At 35.1% G+C, this 19,611-nt stretch overlaps 1 protein-coding gene across 1 annotated transcript in view; it reads right to left on the bottom strand.

Annotated features, from left to right (window-relative positions):
• SACM1L (SAC1 like phosphatidylinositide phosphatase) overlaps positions 1 to 19,611 on the bottom strand; it is a 41,385-nt gene that overhangs the window by 20,202 nt on the left and 1,572 nt on the right. Inside the window, exons 2-8 of the mRNA XM_037527691.1 lie at positions 13,753 to 13,850; positions 11,283 to 11,357; positions 10,693 to 10,820; positions 8,074 to 8,223; positions 5,087 to 5,146; positions 4,214 to 4,247; positions 1,650 to 1,751 (exon numbers count right to left, since the gene is read on the bottom strand). Of these exons, the coding sequence (XP_037383588.1) occupies positions 1,650 to 1,751; positions 4,214 to 4,247; positions 5,087 to 5,146; positions 8,074 to 8,223; positions 10,693 to 10,820; positions 11,283 to 11,357; positions 13,753 to 13,850 (647 nt within the window). The remainder of the gene's footprint in view (positions 1 to 1,649; positions 1,752 to 4,213; positions 4,248 to 5,086; positions 5,147 to 8,073; positions 8,224 to 10,692; positions 10,821 to 11,282; positions 11,358 to 13,752; positions 13,851 to 19,611) is intronic.

Here is a 19,611-nt window from a genome sequence, read left to right as displayed (position 1 = left end):
CCATATGTTCATAGATTCCAGATTTGAAACACTCTGTGGGAATTAAACCATTAAATCAATATTAATTGCAAATATGAACCATTTTGTTAGTATTATTTAGTAATTATAGCACAAGTGGCATAGCAGATGCTTATGCTGATTTTATCAAAATGAAAGCAGAAAAACTACATGATTCTAGAATTTCTATAACTCCACGAATATACCCATGAAGTCTTGTTTGAAAAGCAGTGCTCTAAAGTATTTACAGAGTCTTAGTATCGCTTAGTCCTCTCAAATACTTGAAGCATTCCTTTACAATCTTGTTTACTTGATCTATTTTTACTTAAAAAAAAGTTTGCTAAGCAAGGCAACTTTCAAGGTAGTCCCTGACCCCAATTACCAAGTTATCAAAAAGAAACTGATGGATTTGTAACTGTTCCAAATATTTCTTCATGTCCTTCCTATCTGACATATTTCTCAAATCTGACATTTTAAGATCTCAGGTTATCAGTGTTTTGCTAATATATTAACAGAAGGGGACATTTCTTGCTGGTTTTGACTCAAACTGAGTTAAATGTCTTTTATAGAAATGTCTTTTCTACACTTTCTAAAACTACTTTTCAAGAGGCATGGATTATGCTTGTTTTTTTCCCATAATCCCCATAAGGAATACTATGTAGTTATTTTTAAAAGACTGAGAGTGAGAATAAGATTTTGTATGTGTATATGAGAGAGAGGACTTCTGAGATTTCCAAGTCATATTAATCTAAAAAATTTTAAAAACCAAGGTGTAGGAAAATATGTACAGTACAGAACCACTGTCTAAAAATAAAGGACATGCCTGCAAGAACTAACAACTGATTAACTGGTAGAAGGGTGATATGCAGCAGATGGGGTCAGACAAAAGAAAGTTTTTAATTGCATATCTTTTTATACTTTTTGATACCTAAACTATATGAGTATATGACCTACCCACAAAATTTAAGAAAACTTAGCTATAAGGGAGCTAATTCTGGTCATGGGTTCTTGGCCAGGTCATACTTATGTCTTTCTTCCTCTACTACATCATCTGTCTGAGGAAGATTAGCCGCATAACCATTACAACTTCCTGGGCCAAAATATCTAGGACTTATCAAATGGCCCACAGCACGGCTTCTGATTATTAAAAAAATTACACTTTTCATTATGACAAATAAGTTTTAATACATATTTTATAGTTTAGTTGAGCAAATTAGCATGCTGATAGTATAGAATCAAGAGAATTAGTGCTCAAAATATAAATTTAAACTTTGAAGACATAAAGTCAAATTCTAGCTTTATGAATCCCAAGAAATCAAGAGCAATAAAAGGAAATACTTTCTGATATAAGTTTACATTATACTGAAAATGATACTGAGTTTAGCTCCGCTTTTAGAAATTCAGCAAAAAAATCAGTTTTTAAAGCAGTAAGCAGCAGAGTAGGATGTCTTGTTGACATCTGCAGTGTAACTATAGTAGCCAGAGAAAAGAACAGAAGACATGTCTAATACTATATTAATGCAGGAAATACTTAACAAGGCTATCAAATGATAATGAAAACTAAATGCAGAAGTTTAAATTCATGTCATGGTTAGACAAAATGTTAGTGATATAATCCAGTACTCCAATCAGGCTAACAAAATTAATCTCACCTCTTACATAATAGCGTACACCAGCTCTGAAACAACTTCTCCTCGAGATGAGAATCCAATCAAAGTATTTTCCATTAATAGAACATGAGTGCATAGTAATAACTTAAGTACATTAAGAAAAATATACAGAAATCATATGTATTAGGTCTAGATTAAATTTGAAGTGTCTATTTACCCTAGAATGAATGACTCCATCTTTAAAAGAAAAAAAAGGACAAAGAACAAGCAAATCTTTTTTTTTTAGTACTGTATTACTCAACTGTGAAATTTTGTTAAGTTAGTAACCCTAGTGATATAGACTAATATTATACTTAAGTGCTTCATCATGGTGTTTCTACTTAAGTAATAATCATATTATTTATTTAATCATATTATTTTGAGTGGTTCATCATGGTGTTTCTACTTAAGTAATAATGATATTATTAGTCATATTATTTTCCCTTATATTTTCAACCACTTTCTAAAAGTAAATAATTATTAATCATATCACCAAAACACCGACTTCAAACAAAAAACGTAATAATTTAAAATAGATCAACCTCAACTAAGAAATGTGAAAAAAGGAAAAAACATATAGACTACAGTTTAAAAAAAAATTGCATAATTACTTAACTACAGTATTAGTCTTAACAGTTGATAAGCATATGAAGATTTATAGATTAAACTATCAAATAAAAATGATCTAGAAACAGACATTTTAACTCCACTTTTTCCTTCAAACAGGAAAACCTGAATATAAATAGTGTTATCTACAAAAGCTATTCTTAATATCCAGCTATCTCCCTAACTACTGGTTAACAGTATACATCATATAACTCACTACCATTCACTGCCAGAATAAAGGGTTAATGAAGTCTTTGGAGTTGGCAAACCTCTTACATTAAAATAAGGTTTTTATTATGTATACAGTATCAGAAAAGAACATATTATATATAAATATTTACAAAAATGCCCATGTATGGGGAATTCTTTCTTAACAGGTAGTTTCTGAATGGGGTGATGGAAACATTTTGAATAGTTTGCATAATATTGTGAATGTAATTAAGTTGTAACTAAATTGTACACTTAATGGTTAAAATGGCAAATTTTGTTAAATATATTCGATAATAAATATTAAACACACACAAATTCCTTCTTTGAAGCACCCAGAGTACTCACTCTTCTTATAGTTCCCTAACTGTCCTCCAAGAGGTAACTGCTCATCACTTCCCTGCTTGTCCTTCTAGTTTCTAAACAATAAATTATTTAGTATGAATAATTTTTGACCTTTTTTGCACAGAAGGAATTATAATGTATATAAGAGCCTAAGATTCATCCTTACACTGCATGAAGCAGATACCTCCTCTTCAATGTTGAGTACAATCTGTAAGGACCAGAGCACAAGACACCTCATTCTTCTGCTGATGGAATTTGTGGGGTTCAGAGTTCACTCTGCCAGTGATGCTTGACTAGTGATGTTTGGCTAAATACAAAACTGTTTCTAAAGTCATGTAGGAAAACTGTTCTATAATCTCAAAACTGTTCTATAAACTCATTATTATTCATTCACAATCTCATTTTTTGGGGAAAAATGGCCCAAATACCTAAAAGTATTAACTAAACACAGTTGTTGTTTTTATTTTTTTAATTTTTACTAAGAAGAACTGAGGTGTAGGCCAGAAGTACAGGGGGCAAGGAGGATTCAGAAGATTCACCAGAGACAGAGTGGGGAGGAGAACAGGCAGATTTACTGAAATATACTGCTGAGGAGAGTAGTGGGCAAAACAGAAGAGGTCAGCTGCACCATGTGGGCCAGCTCCCTGGCCAGGGATTGAACTCATACCTTAGCAGTGACAGTGTGATAACGCTGAGACTTAACCCTTAAGACCACCAGAGAGGTCCAACCTTGGAAAGCTTGGAAAGGGAAGGAGGGGGAATCAAAAAGGAAAAATCAATTAAGTAAAAGCTTTTATCTTGAGATTTCTTATTTTTATTTCTCTATAACTGTGGAAAATGGCTCTTCTGTTACTTTTCTGTTTTCCTTTAAGTATAACAAGTATAATAATTTAAGGAAATCATATTAACATAACAGACAAATCACGGACTGTTGTGTTAATATGCATCTTAAGGGCACTCGACAGGCAGATCACCCCAGTTCTTGAAGGGTATAGTTTCGATTATCCTTAGGCATGCATCAGCACACTTTGCTTATACTTTAATAGCCAGCTCACTTTACATCTCCATTTTTATTGTGATGTTTATGATAAAGATAGGTTTTTAAAATGAATTTACAATTAATCATTATGCATTCTGCATTTGTACTGACTTCCACCCAGAACCATCAACCCCAGAACGCTTGAACAGAGAGAATAATGTAGACTGATGAACTCATTCTTTCAAGAAAAAAATCATTTATAATCAGTATCATAAGATTTTATGTTAATAGGTTTGATTTTGTTATCAAAAGCAGTTTCTACTAATTCTAAAATATTCTTCTCATGCTATATTTGAGACTGTTGCAAAATCCGCCTTATATTAGAATAAAGCCTGTTAGAAAACTAAAGAGGAATACAATTTAAGGATACAGCCATGTAACACTGGAAGTGCAAACCTATGGACCTGAAATGAAGAGATATGTTATATTCAGGCATAAGTAAACTTTAAAAATAAATAAAAAGCACTATATAAAAAATATTTACGCTTAGGGAATAAGGTAGTAGTAAGCTTGTGAGTGACTTTTAATTTTACAGTCCTCTGATGTAACACTGTCTTTTCAATTACAAATTTTAAGTGTGTGTTACAATCATTTGGGTTTGCATATTCACACATTTTGGAACATTAATGAAACTCCATGAAGTTGCTCTTTGCCTACAAAAACTTCACTTCCTCAGGGAAAAAGATATACCCATGCAAACTGTTTGCTACTGGAACAAAAGTAAAATCAAAGCAAATGTGAGGAAATAAAGCAATTTATTTGCCCTATCTATTTGCTAAAGCAAACCTGTAAGGCAAATCTATTTACCTAAATGCATTCCCTAGCTGGGTGTCTTTGTTTATACCTCTTTTGTATAAGCTAAGGACAGGGGAAGGCAACATGTGTGCACATCTCTCCTAGGTGACTGAAAGGAATCATGTTTCCACAGGAAAACAAATGCAGAGCTCTCTACTTCAGGTCCTCAGGTCTCATTATTCCTCCGCCAGGACCCATTCTCTCTCTTATACAAAGCAAGCAAAAATTACTTTTGCTTAAGTTATTTTACTTTACTTAAGTCTTCTGTAGGAAGATCAGAGTAAAACAGACTTCTTTAACCTAGAATTTTATGAAAGGTAGACCTAATCCAAGTTCATAAGTTATAAAACTATTTACCAAAATCTCTGGTGATTAGTCATTTTATAATATGGATTCAATCAACACTTGGACTGTAACAATTTAGCAAGTTTTATTTAGTGTATATTACCTCTGGCTGTGCAGCAAGTTCTCTGAGAAGATGACCATTCCATACAAACCGCTGATCTGCCTGAGAGAGAAGTTCTAAGATTAATATTTTCCACCAACTTGAGTTTCTACAGAAAGAAAACCACATCAATGTTTCCACCAGGTGGCCACAAACAGCTCTTTGACATAATCCAAGCAGAACTCAGAACTCCCCTTCCCTTCAAATCTGTCCTCTAAGTATTCCTATCTCGTTGCCTCAAGTTAATGGATTGGCCCTGATAGAAACCTGCAAACCCCTCAGAGTACTTCTTTCTCTTAATTTAGTCAACCATCACATTCTAAATCTTCTTTCAAATCCATCCTCTCTTGAATATTTAGTGTTATTCTGTGTGGTAGACATCAGGTCAAAGGCCAAAAGGGTAGAAATAATAAAGAAGCAGATTTTAGCTAAGTATAAAAAATGATTGTATAGCAACATAAGCGTCTATATAATAGTGAAAGAGTAGCTTAATGGAGTAGAAGTTCCTCCAATGCTATGGACATTGAGCATAATCACATGTATAAAGTTTTTAGAGCAGAACTATGATGCATAAAAAATGAGATAAGCATTTCTTGAATAAAATGAAAGTTGGAATATTTGGGAAAAAAAAAAAATCCATCCTCTCTTCTATGTCTACTTCCACCACCACTGGCCAACACGTGACCCTAACCTAACTACTAAAATAGCTTTCTTGCCTTCAAATCTTGGCTTTGACCTTCCCACCAATTCCTCTACATGCTGTCAGCAGAGTTCTCTAACTTGACATATCTCCTTTCTTCTAGAACTACTTCAACAGCTCTGTTACCTAGAGAAACAAATCTTTGCAGTCTAGTCTAACCAGTTGTGGGAGTTGGCAGCCCCTATTGAACTCTGATCTCACCTCTGGCTTTCAAGCTATGAACTATAGAAGAAACTCCCTCAACAACGCAGTAACCAATTCTTTTTATAAAACAATTCTTTCTATAAAATACACCAATGGATCAGGGGGTTGCAATTGTATGGGGAATATAAAAATAAAAAAAAAATGTACATGCATATAAAAAAAAAATACACCAACGGGACACTTCCCCATCCTTGCCCTCCGAAGCTGAAAGTCACAGGGTGTAGGTTGTGCATTTAGTCATAACTAGTTGAAGGGTACATTTCCCCAGATTTAGGTGTGTGCTCCCAGCTTGCTTGTGCCAGCTGTACTTGTCATTACTATTACCAATACATATTTTAAATAAATATTTTATAAATCAACGAAATATGACTTTAAAACAACCTACTGTTTCTATAAAGTTAAATGATTTGAAATTTCACTTTATGAAATACAAGTTATTAAAATAAAACTGCTGTTGAGTTAGGAATAAGAGTGGCAAGTATAAAAGAATAGGGAAACAATGAGAATCCAGAGAATTCTGCAAAGAGATTGCTCTGCAAGTGTCAAAATCTTTAAAGAGCCTCAAACTGAAAAGCATTATCAATGTAATTTACACAGGAAAGACAATTAGATATCAGAAAAATCAAAACCAAAGAAAAACTTACGGTCCTACATTAAAAAATATATGGTCCTACATAAAAAAAATGACCAATGTAAAATTTTACATTTTAAGGTAAAATGTTTACAGTATATATGGTTGGTTTTCTCATTTTATGAATCCCTTTATTAATTTTAACTGACACTTAATTAGTGACAAAAACCTCCCTTCCTATCCCAATAAATAAGATAGCAGCTTCTTCAATTTAGTCTAATATTGCCACTGCCTCCGCCTGGAACCTCCCCCTCTCCTCTTGTCATCTGACCAGTAAGGCCTACATAACAAGTCTCAAATGTTAGCACCCGTAGCAAAGACACCCATCACTCCCCTCCCAGAGAGAGAGCGCTCCACCTTCTTCCAGGATACCTCAACACCCACTTTGGTTCATATCCCCATGATAGCAACAGTGTTCCCTTATTTTGTGATTGCTTGAATTTCTGCTTCCTCAGAAGACTGCAGATTCCCACAAGGCAGTCTTTGCATTCTGTGTCCCCAGTGGCTAGTGCAGTTGCTGATACATAGCAGGAATTTGAGAGAGGGATATTTGATAAACAAAAGGAGAATATAGCAACTGCTTTTATAAGCAAGAGTCTTACAGTTAAAAGCCAAATTTCTTGATTGCTTAGCTTACATTTAAACTTATATCTAAGCTTGCATATAATTTTACTTTATTATATTATAAAATCTTAAAAGACCCAGACAACTAAAAATACTGACTTAGGCTGAACATGATGAAATTATCATTCTTATAATTCAAAAATGGTCAATTACTAGTAAATTCATAAATGAAATACAAGTTATTAAAAGGTAACTGAAAGCAACCTTTTAAATGCTCCCCAAACACATCTAAGATTCCTTAATCAAGTCAAGCAGTATTCTTAAAAAGCAGCGATTTTAAGCTGATACCATTTGAGGCCTAGTTTAAGGAAACACTAATCTTAAAGATAAAACACCCACCTTAAACAAAAAGGTATTTTTCAAGTTCTTAAATCAACTGTTACTTTTCTAGCTTCAGAAACTATAAATTAGTTCACTGCAGAAAAACATCACCTGTTAGAACAATAATTTTATAAGCATTATTATGTTGCTAATGCTGATAACTGGTGACATTGCAAACACTCAGAGCTAGGAAATTACCTTAAATACATGCACTTTAGACGGCTTTTCTAATACCTTCACGAGCTGTTTGCAATCCCACCTGTGAAACATACAGAGATTCTGTTGGCCCTGAATTTGGGATTGTGGTGGATGTTTGAAACAAAGTGTATTTTCAAAGTCACTCTAATTCCTAATTCAATAGCAGTTTTGTTTTAATAAATTGCCTTTGTTAAGTCAAATTTCAGCCAGGATTGAGAAAATTCAATATATACTTTGATGGGTAAAGCAAAGAACAGCCCTTTGAAAATAAAATAAGCAAAATAAATAAAAATAACTGAAGATTAAGCTTACCCTTTCTAAAAGACTCATTTCTTGGAATTCTGGACTAGTGTTGGACAGTCGCTGTAAAGTATGAGTCAAATCATATGTTGTTGAAAAGTAAAAGCCATCCATACTCAAGACATGATTTATCATCGCCAGGAAAGTTTTGTTATCTTGTAACTGTAAATGAAGGGGAGAAAATAAAATCAGTATCTCATACCCGAAAAGGAATCTGTCAGCATGAAAAAAAAAAAAACCTATCAAGTCCAGTTACATACAACAGTCACAAGGACTTGGCCTGGGCTGGGGAAACCCACCATTTTCCCAGAACCTAGGACAGTTCCTGACACACATTAAGATGCTGAGTAAACAATATTAATGAAAGGCAAAACTCCTTCCCTTTGGTAACCTTCAAAACTTATACTCAAAAGGTCAGAAGAGTTATAATAAGACATTATCATCCTAGGTTATGACCTACTGTGTGCCAGATACTTTACATAAATTTTCTTTCATCTTCACAACTGCTCAGCTAGGTTGGCATAATTATCCTCATATGACAAATAAAAAACAATTTTAAATTCATAAAGGGCCCAGTAACACAAAGAATAAATGACAAGCATAATGTCATCCTCATTCTCAAGAAATTTTACTGGCTTGGGCTGAATGGGAAGTAAAGTGGAATTTTAAAAAAAAAAAATCACAAAGATTAAAAAGTCCAGGAAGAGTTAAATTTATCTTTATTTTAATCATTATTTTGCTAGCTTTCCCACTAAATACCAAATTCAACATGTTTTTCCTTTCAAAAAATAATTGGTAATGTTAGTAACCTTCATGTTATAATTCTACATACCATAAAATTTTTAATTTGGACTCAGACACGTTTTAAAAAAAAAAGGTACAAGCAAAGCATATGTAGTGAGCAATGCTAAAATTAGTTACATGGCCTGACAACAAGTACAGCAATCAAGAGAAAATTGTTCAAGTAAATATTACCAGGAAATTAAATAAATAGTTATTTTTACTCTTAAAATATCATGTCTCAGAGAGAATAAATACACTTATAAGTAAAAAAAAAAGAAAATCTAAAGTTTAAACTAAAGTATAAAAAAACATTCCTACAGTTTTATTTAGCCATTAAGAAAAATAAAGAATATTTATCACTGGTAAGTTACATGTTTAAAAATAGTAAGTTTTCTTTTAGAAACAAACATTTTTGTGATCTTGGAGAATTATATAAAAATATTTTTACAGCAAACACTGTAAATACAATTAATTTATAAAAGCAACACTCAATAGGTATAAATCTCTAAACATAAAATTGATGTTAGAAGAAATTTCAAAAACTAGAACAAGACAATGCCATACATCTAAGTTTTAAAAAACACTTCAAATAAAAATATATATAATGTGAATATTAATAAAGGTAGTTCTTACTTTTTGTGGTATGGTGGAACTGTAAAAATGACCAATTTATCTTTATAATCTTAAACCATCATTAATCAATGGCAGAAATAATGATGGTTATAGGATCTTTAAAAATTTTGCCAAAACATTAAAAATTCCACTATAAGTTTTAGGTGTACAGGGAAATGGAAAAAATAGTAAAATATTTATTTAGTGCAGTATAATTTAGTACAGTGCAAAATATGAGAATCACTGAGGAATAAATTGTATTTCTTATAAAAAATTTATCAAGAGTGCTTGAACAGTGCTGTCTTCTTAAATACTTTATGATACAGAATATCTTTTCCACACCTTGGCTAATTGCCACAGTTTTCTAAGCCTAGACCTCCTCCTAACACTTCATCCTTTGCACTTTCAAAGTCGTGAAATATCTCCAAGTGTTTTTTTAATGTGGAGTTTATAGCTCACATCATTTTCACTGGGACATCTTCTACCTTTCCAACACAAACACTTCATCATTAATGTCAATAAATTCACCTTCACCAAGACCTCTGGCAGGGTACCTTAAGGGTGAACATGTCGGGACTCCCATGTTCAGCTATACTCCATCTTTTCAATTCTAATTTCATGTCTACAGCTGTCAGTTTTTGTTTCTTTGCACTTTGATCTTCAGTGGGCTATTTCTTTAGTTAATATACCATAGTAACTGAAATTTACACCACGTTGTTGGGGGACTGGTATTAACTAACCATGGTAACTAAAACATAGTCACATAAAACCTTGCAAGAGGATTGTTTGAAAATACACACACACAAATATATACACAACCTATATTGATATGTGGTAAAAGAAAACTTTTTCTCTGGGGAAAGAGGAAATGAAATGGATGAGTAGATTTTAAAGGTATTTATTATTTTATTTCTTTACAAAAAGAATATGGAATTAAGTCAGTATTGATTATATATGGGCATTTTCTGTTTGTCCTTTTTCTATAAATATTCCATAACTTTAAGAACTGAGTTACTAAAAAAAACAAAACAGATCAAAACCAGGAGCAATAAAACATATGAAGGACTTTTTAAAAATACATTTTATAGCTAGGAATAAATGTAGCACAGCCGTACTCTATGGGTTGCCTAAAGAGACTAAAATGAAATCCACCAAACATTCTTTGTATTTCCTCTCTTCCCACCACCCTCATAGTCCTCTTTAGGTTTGCAATTAGCAAATTCTTACAGTTCTTACCTGAATATCAGTTAAATGCAACATTGTCTTCTTATAAGAAAGGACATCAAAATCTGTTGCTTTCCAGATTACATGATTGAAAAATTCACCTACTTTTGTCTTTTTGGTAATGACAATTAGATAATTACCTGCATAAAGTAAAGCCAAACATATATAAATGTAAGTAAGGTACCTCTAAAGCCAAAAGAACCAATCTTTATTGTTTAAATTCTAAAGGCTAGCAGAATGAGACTGTCTTATATAAAGACCCAGTTTTTGGTCCTCTAAAAGGCATGGAATACAATACTCCTTCCACCAATGCATTAAAATTTTTATCTAAATACTCTTAGAATTTATGAAAACTGTACACCACTGGAGAGTTCAACTCTACTTGAAATAAAACCAAAAATAAAACTCTTTTAATAGAACCTTGGGCTAATGAATTTAGCTTCTTGGCATTTGGGGTATTTTATACTTTCATAAAATAATGACAAATACCTAAAGTATACATTTATTGCCTAAAGCATGATATGAGGTTGCCTTTTCATGTAACACTATAAAAGTGTCAATTTAATTACCTTCTTTGCCAATCTTAGTTTATTTCTTCTTACCTGCCACCAGATGAATTGTGCCCAATATACCAAATATTGGTCTTGTGACGGCTGAAGGAGGAATATCTTTCTTGACTTTAAAATAAAATAAGAAAAAGAAAACGCTCACCAATAGAAAGGTAAATTTAGTTTGGTTTTAATAGCTACTGCAACTAAAAACACACAATTTGTTCTTAGAAAGCAATATTCCTTCATTAGTATTAGATCTCCATTTAGACAAAATCTAAAATAAAAATGTCCATGTTGTAGTAAGGCTGTCCAGAACACACTGTCAAAATGTAACATGCTTCAACATCCTCATCAAATAAGGTGTGGTTATTTCTAGTGTAAATTTTCAAACTTATTCAACCTCTTGCCAGAAACAAAGTCTCTATTCCTTTAAGAGAATTTGAAAGTGAATGGAAATGGAGATTGACACAAGATATCAATCACAAGATGCAATTAATGGAATGCAAAAAAAGGCTTGCCTATCCAAGGCTAAAGAATGTGGGAAATGGAGGTCTTCCTTCCAAGAGAGGAAGGAGGAAAGAAAAGCATCTTCCTCAGGTCTCAAAAGTAATCATATAGGGCCTCCCTGGTGGCGCAAGGGGTTAAGCACCACACTATGAAGCAATCCACAGCCTCTGCAACACGAGAGTTTGATCCCCGGCGGGCCAGGGAGAAACCCACATGGCGCAGCAGACCTCTCCTGCCTTGTCTGCTGCTCCCGTCAGCAGCGTATTTTAGTCTGCCTGTTCTGCTCCCTGCTCTGTCTCTGGTGAATCCTCTCACCCACCACACCTCTGGCCTGTACCCCAGCTCTTTTTTTTTTTTTTTTTTAAAGAACTTTTATTTTCTTACATGTTAATCTTTTCTTTTTTTTTTAAAGATTTATTTATTTATTCATACAAGCACTGGGTACAGTCAGAAGCACGGGAGGGTGAGAGAATTCACCAGAGCCAGAGCAGGGAGCAGAGCAGGCAGAAGGACCGAAGTACACTGCTGAGGGGAGCAGCGGGCGGCAGGAGAGGTCTGCGCGCCATGTGGGACCCTCCTCCGGTGGCCGGGGAGCAGCCGGAGATCGAACCGGCGCTGCTAAGGCTTTGCGCAGCTTCGCAGCCCAGCGCTCAACCGCTGCGCCACCAGGGGAGGCCCTGTACCCCAGCTCTTGAATGCATAAATAAATCTTTAAAAAAAAAAAGTAATTTATATAAGTACAGAGGCATTATCATTAACTCTGATTTTATTAATACTGTCCTTCCTAATAAAAAATAAAAGAATATTTATAGATCACAGGTCTCATTTCACAATTTTAAACCAGTCTGCTTCACAAAATATATTTTGGAGAACTTCTAGTTCAAGGAATCCACAAAAAAGCAAAGAGATAGCGTCTCCCAGTTAAAAGAAGCTTACTGGGCTGCATTCATATTACCTCCATGTCTTCTCCGAGTCATGACTCATAGCAAAGTAAAGGCTCTATGAAGGTCTAAGTAAAATAAAGCTATTCCCCTATTTATTTCAAAGTTTCCCAAATTCATGCATGGAGACATGAGTTTTATTTCAGTCAGAGTGTGAATACCCTGACACCCACTTTGAAACACTGCTGTGAACAGAGTCCTGTTTCTAAAGACAGTCCTGTTATTATAAATAAAGTGATTCTGACTAAGGTATAAAATTCACTTGCTTCTCTTAATAACTCGATTTACTGAGTAATGCCATGCCACAATTAACTAATATGAAAAATGGTAATACCAGTAGTGCAGTGAAAAGTTCAGAGAAAGATCATTTGCTAAACTTAAATGTACTACTGATAGAGCTATAAATTATATTAATGAGTTCAACTGCAATAAAATTACAATAATTTTAAGAACATGTTATTTTTACATGGAAGGGAAAAAAAAAAACCCTCTTTCCCTGGCAATGGTTTACATTCCCAGTGGAAAAAAGAAACTGAAAGAGAAACTGAGCAAGTCTGCCCCTCATCCTCGTTGGCTTCAGGTCAAAATATTTCTTCATGTGTCTACTTCTTGGGATTGTCGTTATATGCAAGTTACTCATAACTAGCTTTGCCCACTCAAATGAGTGCAATCCCTACCTACAACAAAAAAGTCACTGAACAGTCAAAAGTCATTAAAAATATAGAGCTTTTATAATACACTAGGCTGTATCAATATGATATAAAGAAGTGATTAAAATTTGGGAGAAGAGTACTAATATTGGTTAAAATCAATCAGCAGCTAACAAGCAACAGACATAGAAAATGCAAAATTATCAAACTGAAACAGAGTTCTAATTCCATCTGGTCAAAGGAAAACTACAATGGTTCTTAGCAGGATAACCAAATAAATGGCAATTTAGTCATACCTTTCCTACATTTTATAGGAAGACACTCAGATTCACACACTGACATATTCACACTCTGAGTACTTTAATTATTACAAGCTAGGTATAAAATCTTTCTCAGACATTTCTAAATATGGCTATAAAATACCTGAGAGGGTAACTTCTGTGGACACACGGTCGATGATGAGGACATCATCTGCTCCATCATCACAAGCTTCCACATAAAATTTTTCAGGTGTGATATGTCTAGGAAGAAATTTAAAACCATAAATAAATAAAATGAACACTTATACAAAACTATCATAACAATTTTAGAAGAGTTTTAATTTGGCATCTTTCCCAGCTTCTGAGTAAATGAAGCTGATGTCCTTATGAGTTTAGTGCAACTCTTTCACTTGTGTTTTTATTGCTGACAAGGTTTTAATTTTCTGTAAATCACCTATTTGACCTATACAAGAAAGTCATAATAAAATAGCACAGGACGTAATGTAGCACAGTACTTGGGAGCACAGTCTACAGATGCAGAATACCTGTGCACCTAGTAACCAACCCTGGGGCTAGTTCCTTAATCTCTCTATTCTTCAGTTCTCTTATCCATAAAATAAGAATAATACCAGATTCATAAGATAGCATGAGGAGGATAAAATGAGCAATCTTTCATAAGCACTTAGATTATCTCACACACAGTAAGCAAGATGTAAATATTAGCTGAAAATACCAAGAAACACATTTTTAATAAAACGTTTCCAGGAAATTGTTTTAAAATAAACTACTTTTAACACCAGGGGTGTTTTGTTGAATGCCACATATGTGTTTCTGGAAAAAACTTGTCATTCTACAAAATGAAAGATAAAGGTGGTAAAATTAGGATTAGGATAAACTTTTAAATTTATACAAGTTTATAACAAAAAATAACAGTTGTTTCCTTTGGAGATAACTTGATAGCACAAGCAAGTAATTTAGCATAGCTGGAGCTGTCTCAGGAAACATTAAAAATGAACAGAAACAACAGAGTGAAAAATGCAGATTTGCAGGTAGTAAAACAAGGTAGACTGAGGCTGCTGTTAAGGTGGGCACAGGAGAAAGTACAACCCTCCGTCACTGACCAAGGCTGGGGAGAGAAATAGATTTTCCTTTTATTTGTTTTCAGTAACTAATCTTTACTGTGCTTAAACCACATTTGAAAGAATTTCTGTCTGTGCAGCAGTTACATGAGGACAATCTATTATACTCCATCTATTCCATTCCCCTTGCCTATGACAGATCTTAATGCAAACCCACACAACCATCATTGATATTTCTTATTTACTATTCATGTACAAGCTATTCGGTGTTATAGAAAGAAGTCCTCTAAAAGAAAATAATTGTATTAATCATTTTTTTCCTGTAAGTTCTTCAAGGGATAATCAACCCCTTAATTAACCAAATATAACTTATCCTTTTACTAACTTCTTAATATAAGGCTTGTTCCCTCAGTAGGGGGATGGGATACGCCCTGGGAATAAAAATTAAATTTTAACAAATGATGCAAAATGCAACAAATAAGACAAATTTGCTTCAAATATGGCACTCACCACTGCTAGCTAAATATAATAGCTCATTCTTTTTGATTGTTGAATAGTATTCCATTGTAATATATCACAACTCACTTGTGGATCTATCCATTTACTTGTTGATAGGCATTTGGGTTGCATCCACTTGGAATGTTATGCATAAAGGCTCTATGAACATTCTTATACAGCAGTCACCCATATCTACAGGAGATAAATTCCAAGACCCCCATGGGATGCCCCAAACTGCACACAGTATCCAATCTTATATATACTATTTTTTTCCCTTATACATGCTTATCTGTGAAAAGTCTAATTTATAAGTTAGGCATAGTAAGAGATTCACAACAACAATAATAAAAAAGAACAATTATAACACATTATTAATTGTTATGTTATATTAATATAATTGTAATAAAAGGTGAACGTGTGAACATGGTATATGTCTCTCTCTCTCTCAAAATAGCTTTGGTATGTAATATTTTCAGACCATGAACGATTTCGGGTAACTGAACCAGAGTGGCATGTAGCCCTGCTAACAATGCTGACATCTTAATTTTAACCCAGTAAGACTCGTGTAGAACCAACAGAAACTGTGAGACAATACATCTGTGTTATGTCTCTAAGTTTATGGTGATTTGGAACAGCAGCAACAGAAAACTAGCACTGAGATTAAATCCCCCCCTTGAATGAAATAACCTTCACATTAATGCTTGGTCAAAACACTCCCACAAGCAGGCACGTGCATAAAGATAAAACACTTAACCTTCCTGGCACTGAGGAATGAGATGTTTTCCTCAACTGAATTTTCTGATGCCTGGTATTCCTACATGATAAACTCCTTACAGACCATTTTTAATGGAAAGTCTTTAATTTTATTAGGCCAAGATAGTTCCTTATTTCTTAACCTTAGCATAAATAACAATGTTCTCGTGACTGGTTAGCATCTATTTTGGCTATCAACAAGTAAAAATTCAGATAGTAAAAAAGATTCTTCTGATCCTACTACAGCCATCCTAGATCACCAATCCTCCTTTAGGTCCAGCAGTCTCTGCTCACTGGGTTACTCCTTGGGCACTCTCCTACAGCCCGGTTTCATCTCTGACTACCCCGGAACCTAACGCAATCCCAACCCCAGCTTATATTTCTAGGAAGTCAGTTCACTTTAATTTCATCCTCTTCTACAAAATCTCTAGGTTCCATCTGCTTCCTACTCTCTGTACATCCTAAAACCCATTCTCTCCAACAACCACACTCCTTCATGGGACCAGGCCTAACAGTCCCCTAATCTGGAGCTCCCAAGAGCACAATCTTCCAGAACCTCAGGCCCTACAAAGAATGCTCTTCTACCAACATGCTCTATACTCACTCAGCATCACCAAGCCCTAAAATACCCCTTTAGGGTACATAAGAACTACCAGGACATCTGGTTAAACTTTTGGATTCCTAGACCCCACCTCCAGAAATTTCACTTAGTAAATATAATGTGGGGCTCTGGAATATGCTTTTAAAACAAGCACCGCCTTCCTAGGTAAACTCCCTGACAGTCCCCTTACTTTCCCACCCTAAAGTCCCTCTTGTTCTAACTAAGCTACTTAAGATGGTGTCTAAAGCCATATAGCAAGTGACTCAGTTTTGCTGGTTCTCTCCCATGGATACAGGAGGTATACATGTTATTAAACTTCTTTTGGACTTAAAAAATAAAACAAGCACATCAAGTGACCTAATGCAGACTACTACTAACCTGGACTTTCTAAACTGAACCCCCCATCCAAAGTCCTAGATACAAGTCTATTGCATCTGGGCCTACATTTATGACACTAAATTTTAGCTTCTTTCCATCCTTCCTTGAAGAGAGCTATGTGAATAATGTGAATGCTCACTGTACTAGACAGACTACATATGTCTTTATCACAGTGTAGCTTAGTTTATATCTGTTCTCAAGGTTACATCAAATCTGTCAGACGGATCTCACAGCTATGACCATCTTTTAACAACAAAGATAACTTACTAACAGACAAAACAGTGAATCAAGCAGCAGCCTGATTCACTACCTAAAGGAATTCCCATCTTACACCTATTTCAGCTGATTTTTTTAAAGACAAAGAACATACTCTGATATCTCCAGTAATGCATTTCTGTTGCAATCATTTCGTAATTTAAAATCTATCACTATCTGACATTATCCATGCTTACACAAATGATTAAAAAAGAAAAAAAGAAGTCACAAAGTAGGATATTTAAAACTATGGATGTTTTTAAAAGTATGGATGTTTAAATTCTGAATCATGATCCTATTTTGCATAGTAAAAATCCACAGGTTCATGTCAACTTTTCAATTATAGGTGACTCATTTTTACACCAGACATATGTGAGATAAAGGCTAGAGCAATCTGATAAAAGAAAAACAGGTAATCTAATGCAGTAATGGAAAGATCATTGACCTCTGAGCCTGGCCTGTGGTGTTTCAAGGCCAGTCCCGCCATGGCTTGGCTAAATGACCTGAATATGGGACCAAAGTCAGTTATTTCCTTATCTTCAACAATGACAGAGGATATATATCAACCTATGACCTCACAGAAGGAATGAAAAGATAATAATGTACATGAAAAGACTTAAGTTGCTGCTACTTCAAAAGATTCCAAATTACCCCAGACTGTGTTCTTTATGAAGTACTGGTAGGTGTTCTGCACTTCTTTTTCTTTTTTTTTTAAGATATATTTATTTATACAAGAACCGGGGTACAGGCCAGATACGCAGGAAGGTGAGAAGATTCACCAGAGACAGAGCGGGGAACAGACAGACTGACGAAATACACTGCTGAGGGGAGCAGCGGAGCGAGACAGGAGAGGTCTGCTGCACCATGTGAGATTCTCACAGGCCAGCCGGCCAGCTGGGATCAAACCCACTCTGCAGAGGCTGTGGACAGTTTCACAGTGCGGCACTCAACCACCTCTGCCACCAGGGAGGCCCCTGCACTTCTTTTTCTTTATGCAGGTGATTCGCTGGAATCTGCTCTGAAAAGGCTTTGTGCTAGATACTGAGGAGGACTGGAGAAGAAATAAATGTTAAGATGTTTCTAATATATTCCACATGTTTGCAACCTAGTTGGAGAAACAAAGTACATACAATGATTTTATCATTTCTAGGTGGCAAAGTAAGTGGCTCAAAAAATACTGAGGATGTGATCAGCATATAAAGAGGGGGAACAGGAAGACTGCATTCTGGATGGAAGGATCAAAGTAAGCCCAAGTTTTGATGCCAGAAGATGGTGGCCAAGTCTGGTAGAAGGCAGGGCAGGGGAATCCTTGGGCAGTTATGTGAAATAAAGTTCGGTGTCAGATTGTGAAGAAGCTAGGAAACAGATGAGTAAGAAGTGGGGATTTCAACCTTTAGGTCAATCAGAGGGAACCGAGACTGTGCAGGGGAGCAGAAAATTAAATCAGGGCATTAGGAAGGTGAACTTCAGAGTAGGGCAAAGATGGGCTGGAGAAAATATATGACATAATATAGAACAAATTATTTAAAATCCCAAGCACTTCAATATTTAAATACCCAGCAGTCATACTTTTGCAATAAGCTATCTCTTATGGATATATTTTTTTTAAGATTTATTTATTTATTTATTTATACAAGCACTGGGTACAGTCAGAAGTGTGGGAGGGTGAGAGATTTCACCAGAGCCAGAGCGGGGAACAGAACAAGGAAGTACACTGCTGGGGGGAGCAGCGGGTGGCAGGAGAGGTCTGTGCACCATGTGGGACCCTCGCCCGGTGGCCGGGGATCGAACCGGTGCTGAAGGGGCTGCGGGCAGCTTCGCAACCCAGCGCTCAACCACTGCGCCACCGGGGAGGCCCTCTTATGGATATTTTTAAAAGCACATCTTTATGTGTAGGACATCTCTTATATCCTACTAATTCTGATATAGGTCAGAAACTCTTCCACATGCAAATGCAGGTAAAAAAAGAATACTCATTAGGTGGGAGGCCATATTTAAAAACTTTGAACAGCATTTAAAAACCTTGAGCCAAAGAGCAGGAAGGACCAAAAAGAAGCAAAAGGAGCAAAGCCTATAACTCACAAACTCCTTAGTACAGAAAAAGCTGCAAGAAAAGTTGTATCTTCACATTTACAGAGGCACTCAAAAACTTTTCCAGAGAAAAAATTAAGGACTCAAAAATTAGACAATGAGTTTTACACAACCCCTGATTTACTCTCTCATCCAAACAGTTTCCACAACTCACAAAAATCAATACAAAAGTATCAGCCTCATCACTTAAGGGCAACTTTTCTTCTCTTTTAGGGATTGAGAGCCCAACCCCCTCCCCCAATGGTAAATTTAGGGCTTCTTTGGCAGCTCATAAACAATCATAACTCTCAAGTTCTCCATCCCATTCAATCTTTGCCACAGGAAAATTCAATTGCGTTTTGTAACCTAACGCTAAGCTGCATTAAGC

Source organism: Talpa occidentalis, unplaced genomic scaffold, assembly GCF_014898055.3.
Source record: "Talpa occidentalis isolate TD23 unplaced genomic scaffold, MPIMG_talOcc4v2.1 talOcc4.10, whole genome shotgun sequence".
Taxonomy (NCBI): Eukaryota; Metazoa; Chordata; class Mammalia; order Eulipotyphla; family Talpidae; genus Talpa; species Talpa occidentalis.
This window is presented reverse-complemented; position numbering and strand designations above follow the sequence as displayed.